Genomic DNA, 27750 nt, shown 5'->3' with positions numbered 1-27750 from the left:
CAAACATCTGTAAATTTTTATAGAAGCCAAATTATATTACTTTTGCTTGTATAAGACCTTACAGAATCTTTATAGAAGCAAAATGGTATTACTTTTGCTTCCATTAAGCTTTACAGAAGCCACAAAAACATCTGTTGATCTTTATAGAAGCAAAATGGTATTACTTTTGCTTCCATTAAGCTTTACAGAAGCCACAAAAACATCAAAATTATTGTGAATTCGATTTTCCATAAATCAGAAGATTTCACTGGATAAAAAAATTAAATGCTTTTAGTCGCTTTTTTTTTTTTGTGAAATTATAATTCACAGTTAGGTTCGACAGAAATATTTATTAAACTGGATGAAAGTTCGATTGATTGATCAATATGCAACTACCAAGAAGGATAAAAACGTGAACATTTTGCATTTTCGTACCTAGCAACTTATTCTGTCTGACCCCATTCAAAATTGAAAAGCATGGATTTGGCTTTTTACACATTTATATGGACCTTGAACCAGTGCAAAACCTCAGCGTTACCATCGATATCGGAAGATAAAAGTTGCTGAACCACGAATTAAATACACATTTGTACAACTGGCCCTGAGTTTTTATTAAGTGAAAAGTATATGATCATCCTGTGATGTAGTCACTTCTTCCACCTCCACTTCCAGGAAATGGAGGCTAAGTAACAGTTTACAACTTTAAAGATGAAATAATTTCAATATGGACAGAGTTTTTAATTCTTCCCTATAAAAATAATTACGACGTCAATTACTGTTTATTGATTTAATCTTAAATAAGCATTTCAATGAAATGAAAATTTTCTTGAAATAATAAAGGAATACAACTCACAACTTATACGCCCAACAGGTAATCATGTAATGAGGTGTTTCGTATGCGAATTCTTTACACACACACACACAAACATTACTTACTGAATCAATTAAATTCTGTATACGGCCGGTGTATAATTAATTTTCAGATCGGAATTCCTTTTCTGGATTTCATTTCATTCATTCATTCATTCAATTTATATATATTTTTCGTTTATATAAAGAAGAGAAATTAATTAAAAATACAATATTTCAGATTCAATAACTTTTCGATTGAATTTTAATACCTACATTAGTTTTTTTTTAAAATAACTTTTAATTCAAATGAAATCAGTTTCTATTTTAAGTTTGAATTATTTTGTCGTATGGCTTCATAGTTCATACATATTATATTTCATTCATAACTAACTAAGTAAGAAAATAATATGATTCAATAAACCTAAACGAACTTTAACCTTGTTTTGTTTTTCAACTGAAGAAGTGGACAAAATGCTGTAATAATTTATTATAATGATTCCTGCAAAATCAGATGAAAATTCATGGAAATTATGTGGTACAGTAGGTTAGATCCTAGGGACTATTTTAGAGATGATGTAAATTAAAAAGTTGTTTCGTGGCAAATTTAAAGTAAAGCAATATACCCACAAATATAAATAGAATATTTTTTTAATCATATTTATTCTAAATTCTGAATTTCTGAATCAGTTTTTTCCAAATATAGTTTTGTAATACAGTTTGGATTTTTTCAATCAATATTTAATATTTTGGAACGGTCCCTTATTTCGCATTCCGAAATTCTTAACGAAAAAAAAAAACTTAAAACGTTTTCTTGGGTTACCACCTCCAATATAATCCACCTTGGGTGTATCTGTATAAAGTTTAACCAAAATAATTAGAGCCGTTTTCGAGAAAATAACCCGAAAATGATATAGGTATGGGAGCATTGGAGGTACCTTTTAAGGGGTTAAGAGGGGCAATCAGATATACAAAACTAATTCATTCATTCTAAACAATAATAATTGTTGATACAAAAATTTACTATAGAGGAAAAGATAATATCTATAAGTATATTATCTAAATTATTAAAAAAAAAATTGGTCAAAAATATTATCAGTTAAATCCCGAAGAGGAAAAGATAATATACGTATATTATCTTTTCCTCTTTGGGATTCAACTGATTATATTTTTGACCAATTTTTTTTTTTAAATAAATTCATATTTTACCACGAAAAAGTTTGAAAAAAAGCCATTTAAAATTTTTTAATAACGTTTTTTTTTCTTCAAAATATTGAGTAAAGGACCATTCTTTCAAAATCTCTTTATTGAGTTTAGTGGATTTAAATTGTACAGATAGAAATGAGATTCTGGTTTTTTAAAAACGTGTATGCAAATATTGTAGGTGTTGCCGTTGTTTTCAAAATATTTTTTTTTGTGTTTGAAGTCAATTTGTGAGATATTGCATTTATCGCCTAAACGATGGAAGATTGTCCTACACTCTCATATAGTTGTTTTCTTTTAATTGCCTAGACAATCTTTTGGCATTAATAAATGTATGAAATTTAAGCAAAATTATTAGAAACTTTTTTTTGTTCACAAAAATCTTTATTTAAATTTAATAGCGTTTTTGGGTTCGTCTGTCGGGTGTTTGGGCGCGGTTAAAACGTCTGTCATGGGTGTTTTTGCAATCAGGGAGGCAAAGAAAACAGGACGGGACTAATTTCAAGTGGTTACCCCAAGTCCTTACTTTTTTATTTCGCGAAAAAGATCGCGATTTAGGACTCGTCTGGTGGGGGTTTGGGCGCATGTAAAACGTCTGTCATGGGTATTTTTGCAATCAGGGAGTCAAGGACAACAGGATGAGACTAATTTCAAGTGGTTACCTTAAATCCTTGCTTTTTTATTTCGCGAAAAAGATCGCGATTTCGGACTCGTCTTGTGGGTGTTTGGGCGCAGCTAAAACGTCTGTCATGGGTATTTTTTTAATCAGAGAGTCAAGAGCAACATAATAAGACTAATTTCAAGTGGTTACCCCAAGCCCTTGCGTTCGCGTAAAAGATCGCGTTTTTGGGTTCGTCTGTCGGGTGTTTTGGGCGCGGTTAAAACGTCTGTCATGGGTGTTTTTGTAATCAGGAAGATGAGAGCGTCAGGATCCAATTATTCCCAGTTGGTTAACCTCACTAAATCACTTTTCAGAAAAAATGTACTTTTGATGCACTTTTTCTCAGCAAAGGCGCAGACACATGCTGGCAGACGTTCGTTTTCGTCATCACCATGACTGGGACTTATTCTAATATTAATATGAATCGGTTAACTCTCACGCAAAAAATCTGCTCCCAGCTCTCGGTCTATTTGTCTTATGCAAAATAATGCGGATGATGATTCAGTGATAATAATTGAATTCAATTTATTAAAGTATGTAATTTTTCATCATTAAGTTATCACATAAAATTATCGTCCGTTAACCGAATTTTACGACAAAAAATATATCGGTCTCAAATAACTCAGTTACAAGACCTCATAGGACCTTTTGTAGTAGGGGAGCCCCGGAAGGGATTTCGCGCGTTACTCGAGCGCGTCAGAAAATCATATGGGGAGAAAGCTTGTACTCAGTAATGTACTCCTACCAAATATAAAAGCTTGATACAGTGGTCTGCGTTGTGGGCAGCCCGTCAGATTAGTAAAAAAAAATCGATCCTCGGAAATACTCGAGCGCGTCAGATTAAGAAACGGTAGGTTAAGTACATCTAGAAAAGTGTATATTTCAATAATCTGACAATTTGAGCGTGGCATAAGAAAATGGGAGAGGCACAAAGTTGTAAAAAAAAAACGTCACCTCGAAATACTCGAGCGCGATTAACTTTTTTTTTATTCTGAAGGGAATTTTATCAGGAACACGAAAAACATATAATCTGACGGTTTTCATGGGGCAATATAGCCAAAATTATCGATAAAGCATGAACGTACAGTAAAAAAAAAATACAATTTTTTGGTTCGTGTTGCTGAGTTTTTAACGTTTTTGTCGAAATATCTTAATTTTTTTTGTCTTATTTACTTACACTTATTATGTGGATACGGATTGACTTAAAAAAATCTAAAGAATTCATTAAATTGGATAAAAAATAACGTGTCAAAGCCCCAAAAGACGTTTTATATTTTTAATAATATAATATCATACGAAAGAAAGATTATCAAGTAAGTATCATAACCATTTTTGCTTACAGAAACACGAGATGACGACAAAGTTGAACAAGTGGAAACCAACCTGGAAGACGAATCCAGTTATTATGAATATTAAATTATTATTGATTGACCTTTGTATATAATATGTATATAATGTAAATTTTGTATTACATCCAGAAGAAACGAAAAATATTGTTTTATTCAAAAACTGTCTAATTTTTTTTTAAATTGTCAGATTAGCAATACACCTTAACATAATTGTCAGATTATCATTTAGGGTGACTCCAACATCGAGCTGAACCTACAGTAGAAAAATCTGACACGCTCGAGTAACTTAAGTTAACAATATTTTTTTACATTTTCAAAAATGATTTATAAGTGTAGGCCACGTCCAAATCGTCAGTTATTCAAATTGAACACTATTAGGAGTTCACTGAACGTACCCTCTCAAAATCTGACACGCTCGAATAACTTTTTTTTTTTAATTTTTTCTACTGCTTTTTGTAGCCACCCACCACTGTCTTATCGTCAGATTAATATTTATCGGTTATCACAAAGTCAATGCGAGTATACCCTATTAATATCTGACGCGCTCGAGTATTTCAATGTGGCAGTTTTTTTTTACATTTTCTTAACGTGTTTATAAGCTCTTATCCCCACTTAAATGAAAAACTTCCATATACTTTTTTTCGTTTTAGAACCTAATCTTCGCAATCCAATAGGTCCCCATGGCGCTCGAGTAACTGCAAATTTAGCATCTCGGGCTCCCCTACTATTGGTTTTCATTCATTTATACAGATATAGAAGAAGCCTTTCTTTTGGTGTGTCTCGATGGATTTCAATGTCTTTCCCTTGGCAAGTAGCGGTAGCGGTACTTTATTCAAAATTCGAAGTCGTCCCAACAAAAATATTTTGGTGTAGAATCCAAGCTAAAACTTCATACAATAAAATGTTAACAAAGAAAAAAAAAAAAATAATAAAATTGTACTTGCCGTTCTACAGCGTCTTGAACATCAGCTTAAATTTAGCAAAAACTATTAAAATCCAGTTGAATTTTTCGGGTGAATCTGTTGCGTATTTCGTTATCTGAAGAGGTTGGCTGACAATTAAATTTTTGTATTATTTTATGGTATTCTATCAAAGTGCAAGGATAAAAAAATCGGTTTGTTTTAAGACCCTAGGGCCTAGGCCCATTATTCCATTTGTGTTTTTTTCACTTTGAGAAGCGTTATAAAAATGTATCCATCGTCCATCGTGTTTTTGAGCATAAGATCTCCGTTGGTATATTCTTTGGCTACTGCCAATTCTAGGAACAAGTGTATCTCTTTTTAGTGGTTTTTACTCGAATTTTTGCAAATTATTTCATGATTGAGAGTTATAAGTCACTTGAACTTCGATCAATCGAACAATCAAGGAACTTTACAATGATTACAAATATTTTGGAGGCTTAGGGCCAGTTGTACAAATATTTAATCCGTGGATCAGCAACTTTTATCTTGTGAAATCTGTAGTAAAGATGAGTTTTAACACTGGTTCAAGGTCCATATATGTAAAAATAGCCACATTCATGCTTGAACCGAAGTTGACCCGCAGCTAATCCGCCGAAATCGGCGGGTTAAATTCCTGAACCAAGGCTGACCCACGTTTGTACAACTGGCACTTATTGATTCAAATTTTTGGGCGATTTTGACAAACACTTAACCAGTCATTCCAGGATCCTCGTATTTCACTTTTCAAAATGTCTTTTAGAACTGATTTTTTTTTTTATAAACGTCAATTTTGTCATTTTCACATCCAACCAATTACTTATAAGAAGTTTGTCATCAAAATTCACATAATAAGAGCAATCTCTCACAACAAAATAAGAGACTCACGTGTTTACTTAGAATAAATAAACGTTTCCCCAACTGCATCTAATAATTCAAATCGTTTTTTTCCGCAATCCTGAATTCTCAAAACTATTTCTTCAAGTACTTTCACACAAACTAGTGACTAAAGTACCTCCATATAAGAGGACTTAACAGTAATACAGTAATAGCAAGTAGCTGGAAAATGTCTTAACAAAACTTCTAGTAGGTAGATACTATTGTGCGTATATACCACCTGAATGAGAATATTTTTCAATCTATTTTTAGTCATCCGTTTTTCCAACTTATATGAAGTAAGTATCTATCCAAGGTGTGTGCTGTTATAGTTATGGAGAAAATGTGGGACACTGTCAAGAAGTGTGCATCTTCTGGCATTTCTAGTGTATAGTTTATGGTAAGAGACACAACAGTAGGTGGTATGGTAGTGGTGATGGTGATAAGTTTAAAAGCTTACTCAACTTGTAAAAGCAGCAATTTGTCGTATAAGACAATGGATGGGTTTTCCATCTGGTGATGGAGGAATTAAATCCGCAAACAAAGGAAGCGAATAATTGGTTTCCCATGCAATCTGGCAACAATGCATTTATACTATGGAAGCTATATTCCTTTACCATAATAGAATGTGTGTTTATTTGTGTGTGTGTGTTTGTGTGAGTGATAGCAAATGTATTGCTTGGAATTTTGTGATGTAGGTAGGACTCGTGCGTTGGTTCTCCTGTCCTGAATGTGTTGTATCGTTTCTACGAGTAAATCTTTTGTTCTATACGCTCCGTTGATGTTTTATAGCTAACGGGACTATTTTGGGCATCGATAAATAGTTTTCCAGATGCAGATTTACGCAATCGGATACAAAACACACTGGGCTTCTAGGTGGTGGACGTTTTGAAAATTTGAGTTTCTGTTCCGTTCTGTTTATGAAGAAAGTGTTGTTTTAACACAAAAGATCTTTTGTTTTCGAGTCCACTAGCTACACTTGCAAAATTGTTAATATTTTGAAATTATTGAAATTGCACGTAAAACAATTACAATACTAGATGAAGGGGATGTGAGGAGAAGAAGAAAATACTCAACAAAATTAATCTAAATCAAATTGAAATTGTTGACTTTATAATTGAAAAACAATGTGTTGTTAGGGTTCAATGTTTAAAAATTATGCAAATAATAAAGTTTAATTTCCATTTTTATCCGGGAAATAACATAAAGTTATATATCAGTTCATTGTACTGAAATTTCCATGGAATGCAAATCTTGCTCTTTGTACTGATAATAATAAAATTAAAATTAATGTGTAGATCGATTTTACGGTTAAATTTATATGCCAAACAAAATCCGTCTCAATAAATATAAAAAACATTAATTTTAACAGCATGTCATGTGCTGATTCAATAATGCATAACTTATTTATCAAACCCAAATTATATTAAACTGAGTACTTGTACTTGTACCGTACACAATGGTTGCAAAAAATTTACATTATGAACTTTTAAGGTCAAGTAAGTTGTGAATATGTGCGAATTTACAGACTCAATTCAAGCTAATTTAATGGATAGGTACACACTGAGGCTAAAAGCTGTGTAGTCAATACAATATTTTATACTTGGGAAAGTTTTTTAATGTAATATGTACTGCGTGAGTTAAAATGTAATTGTTGAACTTTAATTAATGTACCGAATGACGCTGTATTTATATACAGAACATAGAACAGAGACAGTAATTAATTAATCACAGCTAGTTACTTCATAAATACGAGCAATGTGTTTAATGAAGATAGAATGTACTGAATATAACATCTTCGGTATGAGCTATTTTTGTTACAAACTTATTGATTCTTACTACAAGATTTAATCCGTTTGTACTAAGTACATAAATGTCTGTAATCGTTTTTTACTCTGTACATAAATCTGAGTTAAAAATGTAAAATTCGTAGAAAAAAAAATCAATATTCAGAATTCAGTACATAAGTAGGGGAAGTAGGGGCAAGACCGTCTATGGGGACAAGACCGTTTTTGTATTATGTTGTATAAAAAAAGTAAAATTGGAAACACTTGCAATGGCTTTTTGGTATGATCGAACACATCTGTAAGTTTTAGCAAGTTCAGTTGAGACGCCAAAAAGTTACGGTACATTTTGTGATTTTTCATCAAATTGTTATCGTTCATGTGAAAAAATTTAAATTTTTAACTTTTCCTTTTTTTATAATAGAAAGCAATATTCAAAAGTATTTTCTGCGAAAGAAGGAGTCATATAGATTAATTAAAAAAAAAAAAAAAATCCAGAACATCAGATATGATATGACTGGGACAACCCAACACACAATATCCCTTCTATAAAGCTTTACAGGAGCTATGTACATTACCACCTGTTAAGCTTTATAGAAGCAAATTTGCTACTCGGGAAGACCGCCCATCAGCGAAATTGGAAGCTCTGGTTGCTTAAAAAAAATGAAAAAAGAAGTTCACCGTTAAATCTTCTAAAAAGTTAACCGACAAGCGCCAAATAATACCGTTAGTGATGATTTTGAGGATGAGAACTTTGCAGACTGTATTTTTATTTTTATATCCAAATGAAAAATAATGCTGGATTAAGTGCAAAATGTGTATCAAATGGTACCACAAAGCTTGTGCTGGAGTAAGAACCAATGAAAATATAGCATAATTGTGTTATTATTGCAAATAGCCTGCATTTAAAACAAAAGAAACAGTCTTTGAAAAATGGATTGAAAAAAAATTTCTTTAAATAATTCGAATGAGACATCAAAAGAAAGGTACTTTCTATACTCAAAAGTTCCTTTGAGGTCTGGTTGCTGAGTTATTTGAAATCGAACTATTTTTTTCGAATATTCGAAAATAGATAACCTTCAGATTTAATTCTCGAAACAAGTTTTGCTCAAGTCTGTTCTAGGTACAAAACTAAAACTTTATTTTTTACAGATTTTCGAAAAAAAAAAAAAAATGGATTTGAAAATATTTATTCAAAATAATTCAAAGGAGACATCAAAGGAAAGGCATTTTTACGCTCTAAAACTTCGTTTGAAGTCTAGTTGCTAAGTTATTTGCAGTCGAATAATTTTTTTTCGAATATTCGAAGGAAGATATTTTTGGACTTTAGTGTCAAAACAAGTTTTTGTTTAAAGACACGAGTTCATAGTGAACAAGTCTGTTCTAGGTACAAAAATTAAAACTTTTTTTTTTAGATTTTCAAAAAAAATTACAAGGGGTAGGTACAGGTACCCCTTGTAAAAAAAAAATCATTTGAAAAAAATTTCCTCCAAATAATTCGAATGATACATCAAAAGAAAGGTATTTTTGAATTTAATTGATGAATGAAAACCAAAAGATTCTTTGAGATTTGTTTGCTGAGTTATTTGCAATCGAAATATTTTTTTTTTTTCGAATATTCGAAAGGAAGTCTCGAAATAAGTTTTAGTTGAAGGACATGGACAGTGAAAAAGTCTACCTGTTAAAGAAATGGTAATTGATCAATAAAGAAGTTCAAACAATACAAGTTGTTGGTCAAAACCACATTCTTTTCATTTGACACAATTAACAAGGTCTTATAAATAGAGACAATACCTTGAAAATTTATTAGACTGACGTTTATGTTGTTACATTTCTTTTTGCTATGTATGTTCCTGATTTTACCTATTTATACGAAGAATTCTACATTGCAGGACAATAATATAGATGCACAGACTAATTTAATTTCTTTATGTTGAAAGAGTTGAACAAAGGAACTCACTATGTTCCTTTGTTCAACTCTTTCACTCATGCACACACGGAGTTTAATTTTTCCATTATGAATAGAATCGCTAGGCGCAAACATGCGATTTTAGTCGCGCGATTATTCAGTCGCAAAAATGGATCACAAGGATTTCAATGCCTGTGAACACACATGCTTGCCGCGATTAAAAATTTGAAAATTGTGTCTACAGTCATTGAAATTCTTGTCATCTAATTTGCGACTGAATAATCGCGCGATCAAAATCGCATGTGTGCGCCTAGCCTTAATCAGTAATAATGGTCGAGTGGCTTAGTTGCAAAAACTTTTTTAACAAAAAACATAAAAAGAATCTTTTCATTTGTCCTTGGACCTAAAAGAAACATAAACATACTCGTATGCCCAACAAGTAATTAAAAAAAAAGTCAAACTTGGATCTTTTTAAATGACTGTGACTGTGTATCTTAGAAAAAAATCATCTTAACATAGTGAGAACACAGTCTCTATAAAAGTAGAAAAAACGGAATTGTGATAAGTTGAGCGTATTATTCGACTATGTAGTGTACTAGGGTACACAGCAGCATCCAGAAACAACCAAGCATAAAGTAAGTACGCGCAATGTTCTAGAAAATACACCTATTGTGTACATATATATTTTTTTGTGTGCCTTTTTTTTCTATTTTTATACACTTAACTTGAGCTCAGGAACAGAAAAGCCCTTTATATGTTTTCTCAACTTTGAATGACAGTGGAGTAGGATGTAGCTAAACTACTCTTAAGTTTTGTTATGTTGTGTGTTAGAAGATATACCTATCATGAGTGAAGTAATGATACGATTAACTGTCTCTTGGTAGATATAGAATAAAGCTCTTAGAGTGAAACTAACATGGTATCAAAAAAAAATAGGCAAAAAAAAAATTTATTATTCCTAGGGAATGGAAAGCCTAGTAATATTTTCGACATAAAATGAAATCCCTTCCCATTTTACCATCGTATATGTGAATGGATGATAAACATCATGGCGCGACGACGAAAATATTAAAACGTTCGCAAATGAGAAAATTCTAATTACACACAAGCAGGCTTACAACTACAGAGCTCGCATCATACAACATCAGTCGAAGTGGAGAAGGCATTATTCTGAAACATCCTTTTTAGCCTGAAAGGATTCCACCGCAATTGAATTAATATTCGCCTTAAACGCCCCACGCCGCCGCCGCTCCGCCGCCACCACCGCACCGCCTACGTCTCCATTAACACCACCAACAAACCAACCAACGCCAACGCAATCATCGAACCGAATTGCGATTCGTGATGTACCAAAGATGAGAGAGTTTGCTTGATGACAGCAGCACTAACGCGAATTCGCGAATGTTGTGAATGGGAAAAAGCCACTCTTACCAAAATCCAAAAATAATAATTAAGTATCTTCTGGGTAACGAGCTGGCTACAGCAGAAGGCTTAAGAGAAAAATGCAATTCCTATTAACTTTTTTTGTTGATGGAAAAAATGTTAAGGGCGTGATTAATGAACAGTGGGGTCCGGGTTAAGTTATCAATGGTATTTATTTGCCCTTAAAGTCGAAGGTCATCAGAAGTTTTCTACGAACGACAAAAACGAGGGGATCAGTCAAATCCCTCTATAGGCTATTGATTATGTAGTTTAGAAAGGAACTAAGACGTTCACGGGTTTTTATTGCAGGAATCGTTCAATGGGTTATAAAAGAAGATAAAACCGCGGAGTGCTATTAAATGAGAGGGTGGAAACTGAAGATAGGGGTGCAAAAGCCCCCTTTTTGGTTTTTTCAATATACCTCGTAAACCAAGCAAAATATTGATATATTTCACATAAAACTTTTTGTAGAGAATTAAATTTCCTATTGGAATAATGTTTTTTAAAAATTGAAAAAAAAAAATTTCCATACCAAAATAGTCGAAACAATCATAAAAAAAATATCAAAAAAATCGATTTTTTGAGTTTTTTTGCTTTTTTAGTTGTACATTTTTTTTGGGTTGAGATAGACATAAACATTGCTCCAAAGAAAAAAAGAAGATTAAATTTCCTTCAAACTGCTGTGCTCACTAAATTTTTTCATTGAAAATTAACCGAAGTATGGCCATTTTAATCTATCTTTTTTTTCGCATTTTTAGTTTTACTCAAGTAAAACAGAAACATTTGAGGGGAAAGTACGATAACTTAAGCACCAAGAACTGATAATAAGATTTTGTAGAGGGGTAAAATACAATCATTGTTTACTATGGGAGAGGGGGTCAATGTCCCCCCGTTTTGGCGGGAGGGGCAATTTTCTAAAAAAAATACTTAAAATAAAAAAAAATTATTAAAAAACAACGGCAACACTTACAGTTTTGATTGATACTTTTTTCAAAAGCTAGAACTATAAACTTAATATTAATTTTAAAATGAAGTTATTTTAATCAATTGTTTTTGAAATATCCGATTTCAAAGCCAAAACTTGTGAAAAAAAAGTTTAAAAAGCACATTGAGTACAATTTTCACAGAGACTGCGGACTTCAATACAAAATTGCTCGACAAAGTAAACTGCCTTAATTGATTTGTTATCAAATCATGAAAATCATAATGTTCCTATGCCTTCTACTTTTTGAGAAAATTGAAAAATAGACAAAATACTTTCTTTATCGGAATCACTCGTTTATTTCAAAAAGAATTGATTAAAATAACTTCATTTTAAAATAAATATTAAGTTTATAATTCTAGCATTTGAAAAAAAGTATTAATCAAAACTGTAAGTGTTGCCGTTGTTTTTTAATAATTTTTTTTTATTTTAAGTATTTTTTTTAGAAAATTGCCCCTCCCGCCAAAACGGGGGGACATTGACCCCCTCTCCCATAGTAAACAATGATTGTATTTTACCCCTCTACAAAATCTTATTATCAGTTCTTGGTGCTTAAGTTATCGTACTTTCCCCTCAAATGTTTCTGTTTTACTTGAGTAAAACTAAAAATGCGAAAAAAAGATAGATTAAAATGGCCATACTTCGGTTAATTTTCAATGAAAAAATTTAGTGAGCACAGCAGTTTGAAGGAAATTTAATCTTCTTTTTTTCTTTGGAGCAATGTTTATGTCTATCTCAACCCAAAAAAAATGTACAACTAAAAAAGCAAAAAAACTCAAAAAATCGATTTTTTTGATATTTTTTTTATGATTGTTTCGACTATTTTGGTATGGAAATTTTTTTTTTCAATTTTTAAAAAACATTATTCCAATAGGAAATTTAATTCTCTACAAAAAGTTTTATGTGAAATATATCAATATTTTGCTTGGTTTACGAGGTATATTGAAAAAACCAAAAAGGGGGCTTTTGCACCCCTATCTTCAGTTTCCACCCTCTCATTTAATAGCACTCCGCGGTTTTATCTTCTTTTATAACCCATTGAACGATTCCTGCAATAAAAACCCGTGAACGTCTTAGTTCCTTATTACCCTGTTTTTTTCGACATAATCAATAGCCTACTATTTGAATGTTGACAAACAAGATTCTTTTTAATTTAAATTATATTAGTTATAACATTTTGTATAAGGCAAAGGCAGTGTTTCGAAGCGTTTTCGACTCCAACCCAGAATGATGCAGTAGAGAAAGAGCTCGCTTAAGCTGGAACACTCAGGTGAAAAAAAAAACTTAAACAACTTGGTTTGCGAACTTGGAAGCAGCTGAGTTGGATATATCTTGCGCAGTAGCTTGTTGGTTGAGGTCGTAATTCAATGGATTGCAGCGAAGCCTTAAGGCACTGGTAACTCTAAGTAAGAAAGTCCAAGGGCGTCTTAGTCTCCAATCTTTTTCTTATCCCTTTTTGAAGAACCCACAACAAGTTTTGGATATGTAAGATCCAAAAGTTGACGACCCATGGAACCTGGACCTTAAACATACCACGTATAGCCGAAAAATTAGTGGATACCCGGGTATCCAGGCCTGGATAAGTATAAAGCTGACATCATTCTGAAGAGACCTAAAATTTTCCGATAAAGCTAAGCAGAGTTACACTTTTCAAGACAATGATACTCCTTCGAAGCTTTGTCAATTTATCAGAAAAAAAAATTAAAACAATTTATTTTAGGTGGTATGGAGGTTGGCAACGGAATCAGGCAATCAACTTTGCAGTGCAGCGCAGTGCAGCGGGGTGTGATGTCATCATCTCGAGCACTCGATTCCCCCACCTTAATATACAGAAAGCGACAAAGTGCTCTCCAGATCATCAAAATATCACCCGAATTGATCACTTCGCGATTTACACCAGGAATTCCTCCAACATCCAACACAAACTTAAAATGGGCCTTGTAGGAAGATTTGACGTTAAAAACTTCAGGCGCAGGATACCGCTAGAATTTTTGCTGACCGCTTCCCTATTAATATTTTAGAGGACCCACCACCAGACTATTAAGAGATACGGCAAGGTTAACATTAGAAAATTCAATCAGAGTGTAAAGAAATCTTTACAAGAATATGATTCAAAATAGAAAGCTCCCGTGATTAAAACGGGAATTAAGTAGGAGACAAACAGACTGTCCTGAAAATTTGTAAATACCATTTTTCCAAACTGCTAAACGGCGAAGATGCCAACAGTTCTACTTCAACTTTTAGGACAGAACAATCCATTATTCTTGGACGATGAATATATCCGTCCACCCAACTCAAGAGATGTGAAAACAGCGATCTCAAGACAAAGAATAAAGGGAGCAAAGATTTTAGAAAACCAAATCGATACACTTACACATCATTTCTTTTGTGTCTCAGCTTCCCTGCAAACTCGTTCGCTTGTTTAGGATGTATTTCTCTGTTCCGTTAAAGTCAGAACAACACCGATTTCTTTGATTTCGAGAAAGGTTTACGACAAGTCGATGCACTGTCATGTAACCTCTTGTACATCGTGCTGGAATCAATTGTAAGTGCAATGTTTCCTTATTTTTGATATAAATAAAATACGTCCGTATTCTTTTGAAAATTAAAAGTAATTTTTTATTTTTATTTTTCGTAACTTACATTAAAATATTTTAGATTTCTACTGTTGCTTATTGTTATCAATTGTATTTTTTGTTCAGTTACTACAGTACCCAACTCAAAAGTCATACTCATGTAATGGCACAATTTTTCACTTTAGTTCATTTAACTTTTGGTGTACTTATGTGGATGATATTGACATTATCGAAGAAACGAAGTGAGCTTTCAGTGGTGCGTTTGCTGATATTGAGACGAAGGAAGCTAAAAAGGCTCTGGCTGTGACGAAAACGAAGTACTTACCTATATAACAACAAGGTTTTGGATGAATAAACTATACAAAACTTTTCGAATGGTTTTTGGTGTGCTGAACTCGAATCTTGAGTCAGAAATATTCTATCAGCTCTAGTTTTTTAAATATTGCCATTAGAAAATGCAGAAACACGTTTTTTGGCTGATAGCTCTGGTCAACAAAATTTGACTTTTTTTATTATAAATAAACCAAACTATACTTTTCCAATAGTTTTTGGGGTGCTTAACTCGAATATGAAGCCAGAAATATTCTATCAGTCTTAGTTCTTTAAAAATTGCCGTTAGAATTTGCGAAAAAAAAACGTGTTTTGGCTGTTTTTGAGGTTATGCTTTATTGTGAGGTACTTTATTTTATCATAGATTTTAACGGTTTCTATAAGAACTGTTTTTTTTTCTTTGAAAATCTGTATAAATCTTTTCGATATCTGTTTTATTGTCTGAGATATCTTAAGTTTAAGTACGTGTGTTTTTGCTTATTTTATCAATAACGTTATTTTCAAACTGCAGTAACTTCAAATTAAAATATCTCGGATTATAAAAAAGATATCGCAAAGATAAAAACAGATTTTTAAAGAAGAAAGGCAATTATTATACAAACCTTCACAAAAAGTGTTGCAAAAAATTCCCACACATTGCAACACAACTTCAGAAACAGGTGTTTTTGCATTTTCAAACGGTAATATTTAAAAAACGGGAGCTGATTGAATATTTCTGAATTCGGATTCGAGTTCAGCACACCAAAAACCTTTGGAAAAGTATTGTTTGGTTAATTCATCATACAAAAAGGTTAATTTTGTTGTGCAGTGTTATCAAAGTTATTAAAAATATTGATTTTTGCTACAAAAATTACTAATTTTGTCCACTGTGCTGTGAATGTAATATAAAATTGTTTTGATTAATTTTCCATTATTCGTCCCTGATCCAGAATGGAGTTCCGAGAATTGAAAATTTTCATGTTAAAAGCAAAACAAGAACCAATTTGAACACATTTGACATACGCTACGCATACTGACAAAATAAGAGAAATGATATTGTACTTTGACTTCGATAACAAGTTAATTAGACAATTTGCTGAATTGGCTTTTCAAACAGATCTAATGCAAAAGGCTGATGCTTTGCATGCTACTATTGCGAATCTGATTCGCATTATTTGATGTCCGAGTAATCACGCTCCAAAAGAATAAACAAAAACTAAACTACGTCTTCTGGCAAAATTGACAAAAAAAAAAACAACAGTTTATTCGTTTATGTTTTCCTGTTCGACACCACTGACAGAAACACAACTGTGCTGTTAGTCCAGTCAAGTTATACTTTTGCTGAGAAATAATTCGCAACTGCAATTTGTACTCAAAATATGAAAGTACACTAGTACAGAAACTAAACCCCCCATTTTCCGAACAAATGTCTGGACGACTTTGGCCGCCATTTTGTTTTGAACAGTTTTGCGACTATCGCTTGTAGTTCGGCTAGTTTTGGTCTTAGAGAAAAATGTTATGAGACAAAGTTGTAGCAAATTTTATTTCCCACAAAAAATGTTGAGTAAGTTTTTATTCTAAAACCTACCATTTAGGAGTTATAATGAATTTCGTAAAATGCTATGCTCACTTATTTTTTATATTTACCATAACTTTTTTTTCAAACTTTTATTAAAAAATTGTTGTTATAAAAGTTAAAGAGCTACTAATTATCTATGTTTGTCTCATACTAAGTTTTTTTGTCCGAGTTGCCGTTTCCTCACTAAAACAAAAATTCAATAAAAAAATTAGCAAAAACAGGGTGAGGGGAGAGTACGATAATTGTGGTGCCGAGATTTTATAACAGTTTTTTGAAGAAGGGTTCAATACAAGTATTTTTTACTATCGGAAGGGGGGTCTATCTCCCCCCGTTTATGCGGGAGGGGCAGTTTTCTAAAAAAAAAACAGCCTAAAATAAAAAAAAATATTAAAAAACAACGGCAACACTTACAGTTATGAATGATACATTTTTCAAAAGCCACTATTATATGCATTATTGTAGTTTTTAAATGGAGCTATTAAAATTTATAGTTTTTGAAATAATCGATCTCAAAGTTAAATTTAGGAAAAAAAATTTTTTTTTAATCGATTATTTCAAAAACTATAAATTTTAATAGCTCCATTTAAAAACTACAATAATGCATATAATTGTGGCTTTTGAAAAATGTATCATTCATAACTGTAAGTGTTGCCGTTGTTTTTTAATATTTTTTTTTATTTTAGGCTGTTTTTTTTTAGAAAACTGCTCCTCCCGCATAAACGGGGGGAGATAGACCCCCCTTCCCATAGTAAAAAATACTTGTATTGAACCCTTCTTCAAAAAACTGTTATAAAATCTCGGCACCACAATTATCGTACTCTCCCCTCACCCTGTTTTTGCTAATTTTTTTATTGAATTTTTGTTTTAGTGAGGAAACGGCAACTCGGACAAAAAAACTTAGTATGAGACAAACATAGATAATTAGTAGCTCTTCAACTCTTATAACGACAATTTTTTAATAAAAGTTTGAAAAAAAAAGTTATGGTGAATATAAAAAATAAGTGAGCATAGCATTTTACGAAATTCATTATAACTCCTAAATGGTAGGTTTTAGAATAAAAACTTACTTAACATTTTTTGTGGGAAATAAAATTTGCTACAACTTTGTCTCATAACATTTTTCTCTAAGACCAAAACTAGCCGAACTACAAGCGATAGTCGCAAAACTGTTCAAAACAAAATGGCGGCCAAAGTCGTCCAGACATTTGTTCGGAAAATGGGGGGTTTAGTTCCTGTACTAGTGTACTTTCATATTTTTAGTCCGAATTGCAGTTGCGAATTATTTCTCAGACCTCCATACAACCAAATCTAAAATGACTGGACTATGTGTGCTACATTGCATTTTATTACCAAACAACTTTGTCCCCCTTTTTCATTCGTTCGCGTAATTTTGAGTGGGCTTCACTTTATTTTCGCACTTATTATCCCTTAAGCCAACATCCTCTACTATACCCGTTTTCACTTTCCCCTAAACTCCATGCTTTTTGCACATACATACATATAATAGCGACCATCATACACCATTCCTCTACAACTTCACCGGTATACTTTCGGCAATTATGTTTTTATACCAAAGTGGAACTGGATTATATGTTTCACAAGGTACAAGCATGTACCCACTGTGTGATGCACAGGAACAGGCACAAAATAACTAGGATAGAGGCTCATTATATCATTAGTAAAAGCGTTCTCGAGAATTTCACACTCAAACTAACACACACATATACATTCAAATATTTATCCACTCTATACTATAGTATATATCTACTTTTATGCTACATGTTTATACACTTACCATTTAGTACATGCACCCGAACACTTGCGACATCTGCATTCGATGGCGCACAAGAGTACTTCCCAGAGTCAGGCAGATCTGCATTTTGTATCAGTAGAAAGGATGTTGTGACATCGCCCTTTTCGGTAATTACCGAAACGCCACCTCTCGATGAATCATAATTAATTACCTGGAAAATGTGTAGAAGTAGACAAACATAGATAAATATATACATTAAACACAGCGCCAGATACATATTTAAATTATAAATTGTTGTTGTTTTTGTTCGTTGTTGTTATTTTTGTGTGTCGTCTATTTAACTAATGATTAGATACAAAAAAAAAAAAGGATACATGGCGAGGATGCTTAGTTGTTGGCAGATGAGGATGAAATATTTTTGCTCGGCTGCGTGAGATGTTTTTAGAAGTTGTAGGTACATTGATTTTCAAAAAATAAAATATAATGCAAATGGGTCTTTTTTCAAAGCTGCTGGTGGAAAACCATAATGATGGTGGAAGCATTTTAGAAGAGGGCATAACACACAATGTGTGGAAGGCGTTGCCGTTGTAGAAGTATTAAAATTTTTTTCTATGAGAAGTACCAATTACATATTTACAACTCAGTATTTTAATTTTTAAAGGAGGATTTTCCTACTAAAATACCGATTTTTCGAAAATTTAAAACTAAAGAAAAAAATAAACTAAAAATTCCAAATTTTTTAACCCCGTCTTTTGCGTTTGTCACAGAAAAATACCATTCCTGTAAAATGGCAACACTAAAGAGGACTTTGTGGTTGTAAAAAGCGGTTTTCAAAGTAATCTCGTTATCGATGTTTTAATGTCTGGTGTAATAAAATTAAAGAGCCTTTCCAGAGAACCAGGGAATTGAAACAAAGCAGATGAGTATTAAGGTTAGAAACTTTTTTTTTTTTTTGTGGCTGGGACCACTTTTTTTGTTTTCCTTTTTAGCTTTTGTATTTTATTGTTGTGAGCTGTAAAATAACGGTTTTCTGGTCGCCAACATCGCAAAGTGGAGAGGATTAAAATATATTGCAAAACAAGGCAGTATAAGGCCATTCTAGATATAGCTATAGTATACGAAGCGATGCGGTATGGCGTATCCATGAAAGAACTAGGTAAAATTAAATTTCATTGTTTGAGATTATTTTATTTGTTAGGCAATATAAATTGAAGATCAAAGTGGAGATGGGTTTTTGTTGATGCTATATACCTAGATATTTTTTTTTATTTATTTGTTTAAAGTTAAAAGAGAAAGTGAGCACTTAACTCAAACTGTAAAATAGAATCCAATTTATAGGCACATATAAAAAAAGTAACTAAGTTTGGACCATGAACAGTTTTTTTTTTATCAAAAAAAAAAAGGTATCACTTCCTGACTTTCTTTTATTATACTGAAAAAATAAAAGAGTGTTGATAGAAGAAAGTAGTAAAATCTTACAAGGACTTTTTTTTAATTTCATCCCTGTTTTTGAAGTATGTATGTACCTGTCTGTACCTACTCATTTTTTAGGCGAATGTTCAGAATTTTTTTCAAGTAATGGAAGTTTTTTTTTTATTGTGTGCAGAGTTTTGTTAAACAGAATTCTGAAACAGTGATAACAGGAACGCATTTTTAGAGCAAAGCTGCAAATAGGGATAACTGATCCCAGAGCCAAACAAAAATAAAATGCAAGACTGGGTCGCACCAACTTGCTCTTAGAGTTAAAGTTGCTTAAATTTTTAAGACTTTATATAGAAATTTGGAAAAAAAAAATAAAATTCGTTTTTTAAAAAAATAAAATAAAATCTAAAATTGAATTGCCCTCCAAAACAAGTATGCAGTTTTGATTGATATATTAACATGCATTTTTAGAAAAAAAAATTTTCAAAATCGTTAGAGCCGTTTTTAAAAAAAATAATTTTTTATAAATAATTTTTTGGAAAAAAAGTTTTAAAATAAAATTGGTATGCCATTTTGTAGAAATCACTAATCAACATCTAAAAACAAAATTTCAAAAAAATTCAATGTCCCGTTTTCGAAAATTTGATTTTTCAAAAAAAAAATTTTCAAATTTTTTTTAAAAAATTATTTTTTTGGAAATTTTATTTTTGGTTTATACTTAAATTATATAAATGCTTCTTCACAAAAAGTTTCGTTGAAATCGAATAATCAGTTTCGGAGATAATCGGATTTGAAAAAAACCGTTCTATGGCAGGTACCGTTAATAATGATTTTCAAAAAACATTGGAAGATAAACTTTAGCTTAAAACTAAAACTAACATTTGAATTTTTTAAACAAAATCGTTGGAGCCGTTTTCGAGATATTTCAATTTTTCTTAAATCGGTATATGACATGTACCGTTATTTTTGGTCCAAAAAAATTAATTCCAAAAACCCCTCTGGAGAGTCGCCAAATAACGCTACATACCAAGTTTGACATTAATCGGTCCATCCGTTTAGGCTGTAGCTCCTTATACAGACAGACAGACAGACAGACGGACTTCCGGGACCCACTTTTTTGGCATTGTCTACCATCGTAATGTCATGGAAAAATGTTATCTCAACTTTTTTTTTTTTGTACGAATGCATAACTTGATATATAGTACCTATATCGCAAGTAAAAATGTTTGGATGCAAATACCTCAGCAACCAGACATCCAAAAAAATTTGGTTTTTGGCTATGATTAGATCTTGAAGAGTCCTTTCTTTTGATGTCTCACTCAATGAATTTCGAGTAAATTTTTGAAAATGTATTTTTTTCTGGCAAGGGGTACCCCTTGGTATTTTTTCGAAAATTCAAAAAAAAAAAAAAAAAAAATATTGTAATTTTTTTACCTGAATGCATAGGCTTGTTGATTATGAACTCATACCCCTAATTCTTAATATGTTTCGAGACTTTGGTCAAAAGATATCGACTTTGGAATGTAAGCAAAAGAAAGAAAAAAAGTTTGATTGAAAATATCTCAGGAACCAAACCTTCAAGAATCTTTTAGTTTTCAGTAATGAATAGAGCTTAAAGAAACCGTTCTTTTAGTGTCCCAATTTTTACCCCTGCAGCTCAACGTACGCTTCTAAATAGAGAACTTGTGGCGGTTTGCCTTTTCTTTTTTACCCGACACTTAAAGATGGCCGACAAATTTTCAATCCGTTATTCTAAGTCACGATTATTGTTTATAGCAAACCATTGTTTTACAAGCTTTTAAGAATTTTCTGGATCTTAGCTCACTGAAGGACCGAAATCAAAGGCATTTCATTTTCCCCATATTGACCCTAAAAGTTCTCTATATTGGAAATTATCTATGATTCTATTGATTAAGTGTAATTGGCAACGAACTGCAGTTGAAATAAAGTCTCAAAGCATTAATTTTATATTAACGTGCTTCACGGTAGGGAGCATATCTTTATATTATACAAATCCTTTTTGAGCGTCTGGGCTATTACTTCACAACCGGAATATTACAAATTTAATTTGCTTACCTTAAAATTGAGAATGGGGATTCTTGATTTTGAAAAACTAGTTTTTAAACTCAAATTTTCCTAAAAAAAATATTATTAAATTATGCTTGAATATGGGACGGTCACCCTATAACGTTTTATTCATATCAACTATATTTTTCCAACAACAAAATTTTGACTTGGTACTCGAGAAGAGATTCTTGTATAGAGTATTCTAAGAACACTCTATAAAGAATCCCTCCCTAGAATTTATAAAAGTCAACAAGGACTTATTGAAAGAAAAAAGCGACAGACTCTAATTTAATGGTATTTTATTATTAGTTTGTAAAAAGAATACAAAAATGATAAAAAAAAAGTGATGCTATTTGCCTTTAATAGAGATAACCAAAGATTTACAATACGAAGAAATATTGATTTAATTTTGCATCACCGTAAAATAAGCTTCTTAACTAACAGTTCAAAATTGAAAGCAATTCAGAAAACAAATTATTTATTTTTCGATTATGAAGAATCACTTCTACGTTTCAATAAATCAAAAAAGGATAACTTTTAACTAATTTGCTTGCCAACGGAAACGATTCCTAGTAAATTAATTTTTTTAATAACTTTTTTTCTTTTATATTTAAATATTTTGTATTAAACCTACTATAAAAACCATGTAATATATGTAACTTCAAACTACTTTTAAACTAGAACTCTTTAATTTTATTTTGTTTTATTTATTACATTCATGTCGTCCTGACTACTGTCACCATTTTTTATTTTCAGTATTTGAAAAAATCAGGTTTCAGGAAAAATGATGAAAATTATTCGAAGGAGTTTTTTTATTGCTTTTCATACGACTTACAGTGATTATGCAAGTACATGCACCCAAAAAAAGGCACGTAATTTTTTACTTCCAGTATAATTCTCTTAAGGTTAAATTTAATTTTTAAGTAATTTTTCAATACAAATTAAATTCCTTAAATATAAGGCTTATCCACGTTAAATACATCCATCAACCTTAATACGACAACCAGCCGACACGACGACAACAACGCTATGACGACCGACCGACGACGTGACGTATCTACAATAAAACAATAGGCATTCTCTGTTTTCATTGAATTCATTTATAAACTCCCACTGAACTTAAATTGTACAGAAGAATGAAATATTGAGGCTATTATACTCACGTAACTTTTTCATTTAAGGACAAAATTCAACAGAATTTAATTTAAGAACCCTCGATTTTTTTAATTTAATATTTCAATTGAAAATAAAAAAAACAAACAGGTATTCAGAGGAAAATAAATGCACATCCTTTTTTTGTCTCGTACTCAGATTAATTTGTTTTAATAACAAGATTTCATTAGCTGCAGAGTTCTTGGTGACATTTAAAAAAATTCGTTCCACAGCATGTTGCGTGTATTCGCTCGTATTGTATTTTGTTTTAATTTCCCTAGAATATTGTAACATTTTATTAAAAAGTTTAGCTGAGTACTTTTTTCACTTAGTCGTGCATTTTATTTTATTTAGAAAAAACATAAAGACAATTAAAAGAAATTTCATTTGAATCCGTTCCACCGTTTAATAAAAATTCAAAAAAAAAAGTTTTTCTATTGCAATGTTTTTTGTTACTAAAACATTAATGCTCACAACTAACTCTACATTTATTTATAGAAATATTAGAACCGAATTTTGAGAAAATTTTTTTTTCAAATTTGAATATGGCTGGGTACCATTGTAAAATTTGGTAAGTAAAGTACACAAGTAAAAATACGTACGTTTTTAAAAATAAATTGTAACAAAAAGAAAAACAAAATACGTTTACAATTAATCAGAGAAATGTAATTCTCGTTCTTTTGTTTTTTTGTCTGTAACAAATGACAAACACACTCCATGCCACTGTAGTTGGCCAAATGGTTTTTTGTTATTTGAGATGATTGAATAAGTTTCGTAGAATTAATATGCAGGACATTAAAAAAAAACTTTTTTTTAAACTTATTGTATTTAACCATCTATTTGTTTTTATTAATTTTTTTGAAAAAAATAACTTTTGGATTTTTAAAAAAATTTTGAACTTTTTTTTTTTGAAAAATCAAAGATTCGAAAACGGGACATTGATTTTTTTTGAAATTTCGGTTTTAGATGTGATATAGTGTTATTAAGTGATTTCTAAAAAATGGCATACCTACCAATTTTATTTTAAATTTTTTTTCTAAAAAATTATTTATAAAAAATTAGTTTTTACTTGCTCTATAGGGGAAGTATTGGTTTCGTGTAGAAAAAAAAATTGAGGTTTTAATCAAAACCAACATTACGATGATGGAGAAGATAAAAAAAGTGGTTTTCGTCATGCCGTCGTCCGTCGGTCTGTGCGTGTGTGCGTGTGTGCGTCCATCTGTACATCGAGCTAGGGCCTAAACGGATCGATGGATTTGCTTGAAACTTGTAGTCCAAGATCCCAGGGCCGCCAGACATTACTTATTTTCTCAAGCAAAAAATGTATGGAATTACGTAGTGCTAGGACATACTATTAGTGAATGGATACTGGCTATCTTGTGCCGACGGCCATTTTACCACTAACAGGTGCTAAAGGTACGAAAAATACGTAGTTAGATTTCTTATTTTCTCAAGGCTGATTTTTATATATGATACTCAGGGAACTAATACATTAATTTTTGTAAGCTGCCAGACCCGTCGGATGGGCCTAACACCTTGCCAGACACGCATAATAGGAATCAGGAAAGTTAGATTTTATTATATGGGGGTCTGGGAAAAAATTTATAAAATATTTTGACTTCAGGACTCGAAAGAGTATCAAGACACGCGTCGAAAACCACATTTTGCACAATCGCATCCAGAGTCATTTGGCCGCCATTTTGTTTTTTTAATAAAAATTGCAATTTTTCACATAACTCACGTATTTTTGAATCTACAGAAAAAAAATGTATTGCAAACTTGAAGATAATTTAATTTACTACAATATATGTTAAATTACTTTTTTCGATTATACCTTCGGTTTAAGAGTTAGGGTGGTTTTTTTTTGAAACCATATTTTCGTCATATCTCATTTATTTGAGCTTTTTTGAAAATTAACTGGAAGTAAAAGTTGTAGATCATTTTATTACCTTCAATTATTACATTAACGGTTTTTCGATTTGACAGTCCGTTTTTGATCTGCAGGAAAAAAACTTCAAAAAGGTTCCAATTTTTTAATATAGGAAAAATGTTCTAGTACAGGGTAATTTGCATTATATATAACAACAACCTAGGCGTGTAGGTTGCACTCAGACAAGAAAAAATCGTATAACTAACACTGCCAGACCCATTCCGACAGCCATTTTTTTTGCCAGACACCTTAAAGCTTTGAAAAAAATAGTTTAACTTTACTTATTTTCTCAAGCTTCATTTTTATACATGATACTCAGGGAACTAATTCAATAAAATTATTTTGTTAGCTGCCGGACCATCGGATAGGCCTGACACCTTACCAGACACGCACAAATGCTCGCTAGATTTGTTATTAATAAAATCTAATGGGTCTTCCGTAGTATTGAAGTAAAATGTTTACGCTTAATAATACCAATAATTACTACATTATTAAAAATATATACCTACCTTTAAACTCATAACGAATTAGTTCCATGGGTATCATGTATAAAAATGAAGCTTGAGAAAATAAGTAAAGTAAAAAATTTTTTTTTTTAAAGCTTTAAGGTGTCTGGCAAAAAAAATGGCTGTCGGAATGGGTCTGGCAGTGTTAGTTATACGATTTTTTCTTGTCTGAGTGCAACCTACACGCCTAGGTTGTTGTTATATCTAATGCAAATTACCCTGTACTAGAACATTTTTCCTATATTAAAAAATTGGAACCTTTTTGAAGTTTTTTTCCTGCAGATCAAAAACGGACTGTCAAATCGAAAAACCGTTAATGTAATAATTGAAGGTAATAAAAAGATCTACAACTTTTACTTCCAGTTAATTTTCAAAAAAGCTCAAATAAATGAGATATGACGAAAATATGGTTTCAAAAAAAAAACCACCCTAACTCTTAAACCGAAGGTATAATCGAAAAAAGTAATTTAACATATATTGTAGTAAATTAAATTATCTTCAAGTTTGCAATACATTTTTTTTCTGTAGATTCAAAAATACGTGAGTTATGTGAAAAATTGCAATTTTTATTAAAAAAACAAAATGGCGGCCAAATGACTCTGGATGCGATTGTGCAAAATGTGGTTTTCGACGCGTGTCTTGATACTCTTTCGAGTCCTGAAGTCAAAATATTTTATAAATTTTTTCCCAGACCCCCATATAATAAAATCTAACTTTCCTGATTCCTATTATGCGTGTCTGGCAAGGTGTTAGGCCCATCCGACGGGTCTGGCAGCTTACAAAAATTAATGTATTAGTTCCCTGAGTATCATATATAAAAATCAGCCTTGAGAAAATAAAAAATCTAACTACGTATTTTTCGTACCTTTAGCACCTGTTAGTGGTAAAATGGCCGTCGGCACAAGATAGCCAGTATCCATTCACTAATAGTATGTCCTAGCACTACGTAATTCCATACATTTTTTTCTTGAGAAAATAAGTAATGTCTGGCGGCCCTGGGATCTTGCTCTATTGGTACAGATGATTTTTACGTAATTCCATAGACCCGATTTTTTTATTGAAGTGAAAACTTCTTTAGTATCGTAGTGATTTGAAACAAGATGAAACGAAAACGCGACACGACTTCAACTTGTTATAACTTTTTTGTTTTAATAGATAGATTAATGAAATTTGTACTGTAGATAGGTAATTAAATAAATTATAATTGTACAAAATTTCAGTTAATTTCATATTCAAAATTTTGAGATAACGGTAAAAAAATGTTCTTTTCCAACACACGTTATATCTTTTGATCTAGTGCACATACAAATTTGATTTAACTTTAATACGCATGCTGATAACATAACCTTTTATTTGATATATCACACATAACGGTACGTGCTCTACAAGTTACACAATCTTAAATTGAAAAAATTGAAAAATACCTCAAAACACCTGTGGAGATCTGTTGGCGATGACCAGCTACCAGTGTAGGAAGTACCGTAATCTCAGTCTGGAAATTCGACATGGTTGACTTTAAAAAATTCTAACTTCTCTTGTAGACATCTTTGAAATAAGGTTTATACATTATTATACAAAGTGAAACAATAAGCTTTCACATGGTATAAAATTTTTTATAGGTTGTCAAACAAAAAAATTGATTTAATAGCATGAGAACATAAAAATAAATGTTTTTTTTGCTTTTTGGATGAAATTTCATCGAGTTTAAAAAATTCTAGCTCTTTTTGTAGATGTCTCATACACCTGATCAATATATATATTTTGAGCTAAGACAATAAGCTTTCAGATGGTGTAAAAATTTGTGTAGGTTGTTAGGAAATAAAATGGATTTAATAGTGTGAGAAGATAAAAATACGTGTTTTTTCGCTTTTTTTGATGGAAATTGATCGAGTTCAAAAAATTTTAGCTCTTTATGTAGATGTCTCATACACCTGATCGATATATATATTTTGAGCTAAGACAATAAGCTTTTAGATGATATAAAATTTATCTAGGTTGTCATATAAAAAACATGGATTTGAAGGTGATAGAATAAAAATAGGTAGATTTTTTCTATTTTTTTTTTTTTGCAAGAAAAATGATTTTTTAAGGTTTCACTTCTACCACGTGTGAATTGCACACATGATTTTTTTATTTTTTTAATGTCTCCATTTTAACGCATACCTCCCATATAACGTTTTCGAGGTTTTGCAATTTTCTCGAAAACGGCTCTAACGATTTTGATTAAATTTGGTATACGTAATAGACTTATTGATTCTCAAAAAATGCCGAGAACGGAAATATGGCGTAGCCGTTTTTAAAAATTGACATATTTTTTAAGTTCATATATTTCATCAAAGCATAAGTCAATTTTATTAAAAATTTACAGACATCATTTTGAAGTATAAAATTTAAAAAAAAAAATATTTTTAAAAACATTTTTGAAAAAAAAAAAAATGTTAAAAACTTTCGTTTTTTTTTTTGATTTTTTTTTCTCTACACTAAACAAAGTCTTAAATTTCCAA

General features: G+C 31.4%; 1 protein-coding gene across 7 annotated transcripts in view; it reads right to left on the bottom strand.

The window, feature by feature from the left end:
- LOC129909194 (protein sidekick-like) overlaps window positions 1-27750 on the bottom strand; it is a 174114-nt gene that overhangs the window by 15828 nt on the left and 130536 nt on the right. For 6 of the 7 annotated variants that reach the window (XM_055986221.1, XM_055986220.1, XM_055986219.1 and 3 more), the window contains one exon: window positions 18212-18380. In XM_055986221.1, the coding sequence (XP_055842196.1) occupies window positions 18212-18380 (169 nt within the window). Of the gene's footprint in view, window positions 1-4773; window positions 5300-18211; window positions 18381-27750 lie in introns of those variants that run through there. The other variant, XM_055986225.1, reaches the window with a different exon arrangement.

The sequence above is a fragment of the Episyrphus balteatus genome, chromosome 2 (assembly GCF_945859705.1).
Source record: "Episyrphus balteatus chromosome 2, idEpiBalt1.1, whole genome shotgun sequence".
NCBI lineage: Eukaryota > Metazoa > Arthropoda > Insecta > Diptera > Syrphidae > Episyrphus > Episyrphus balteatus.
Note: the sequence above shows the minus strand (reverse complement) of the source record. Positions and strands in the feature narration are given on the sequence as shown.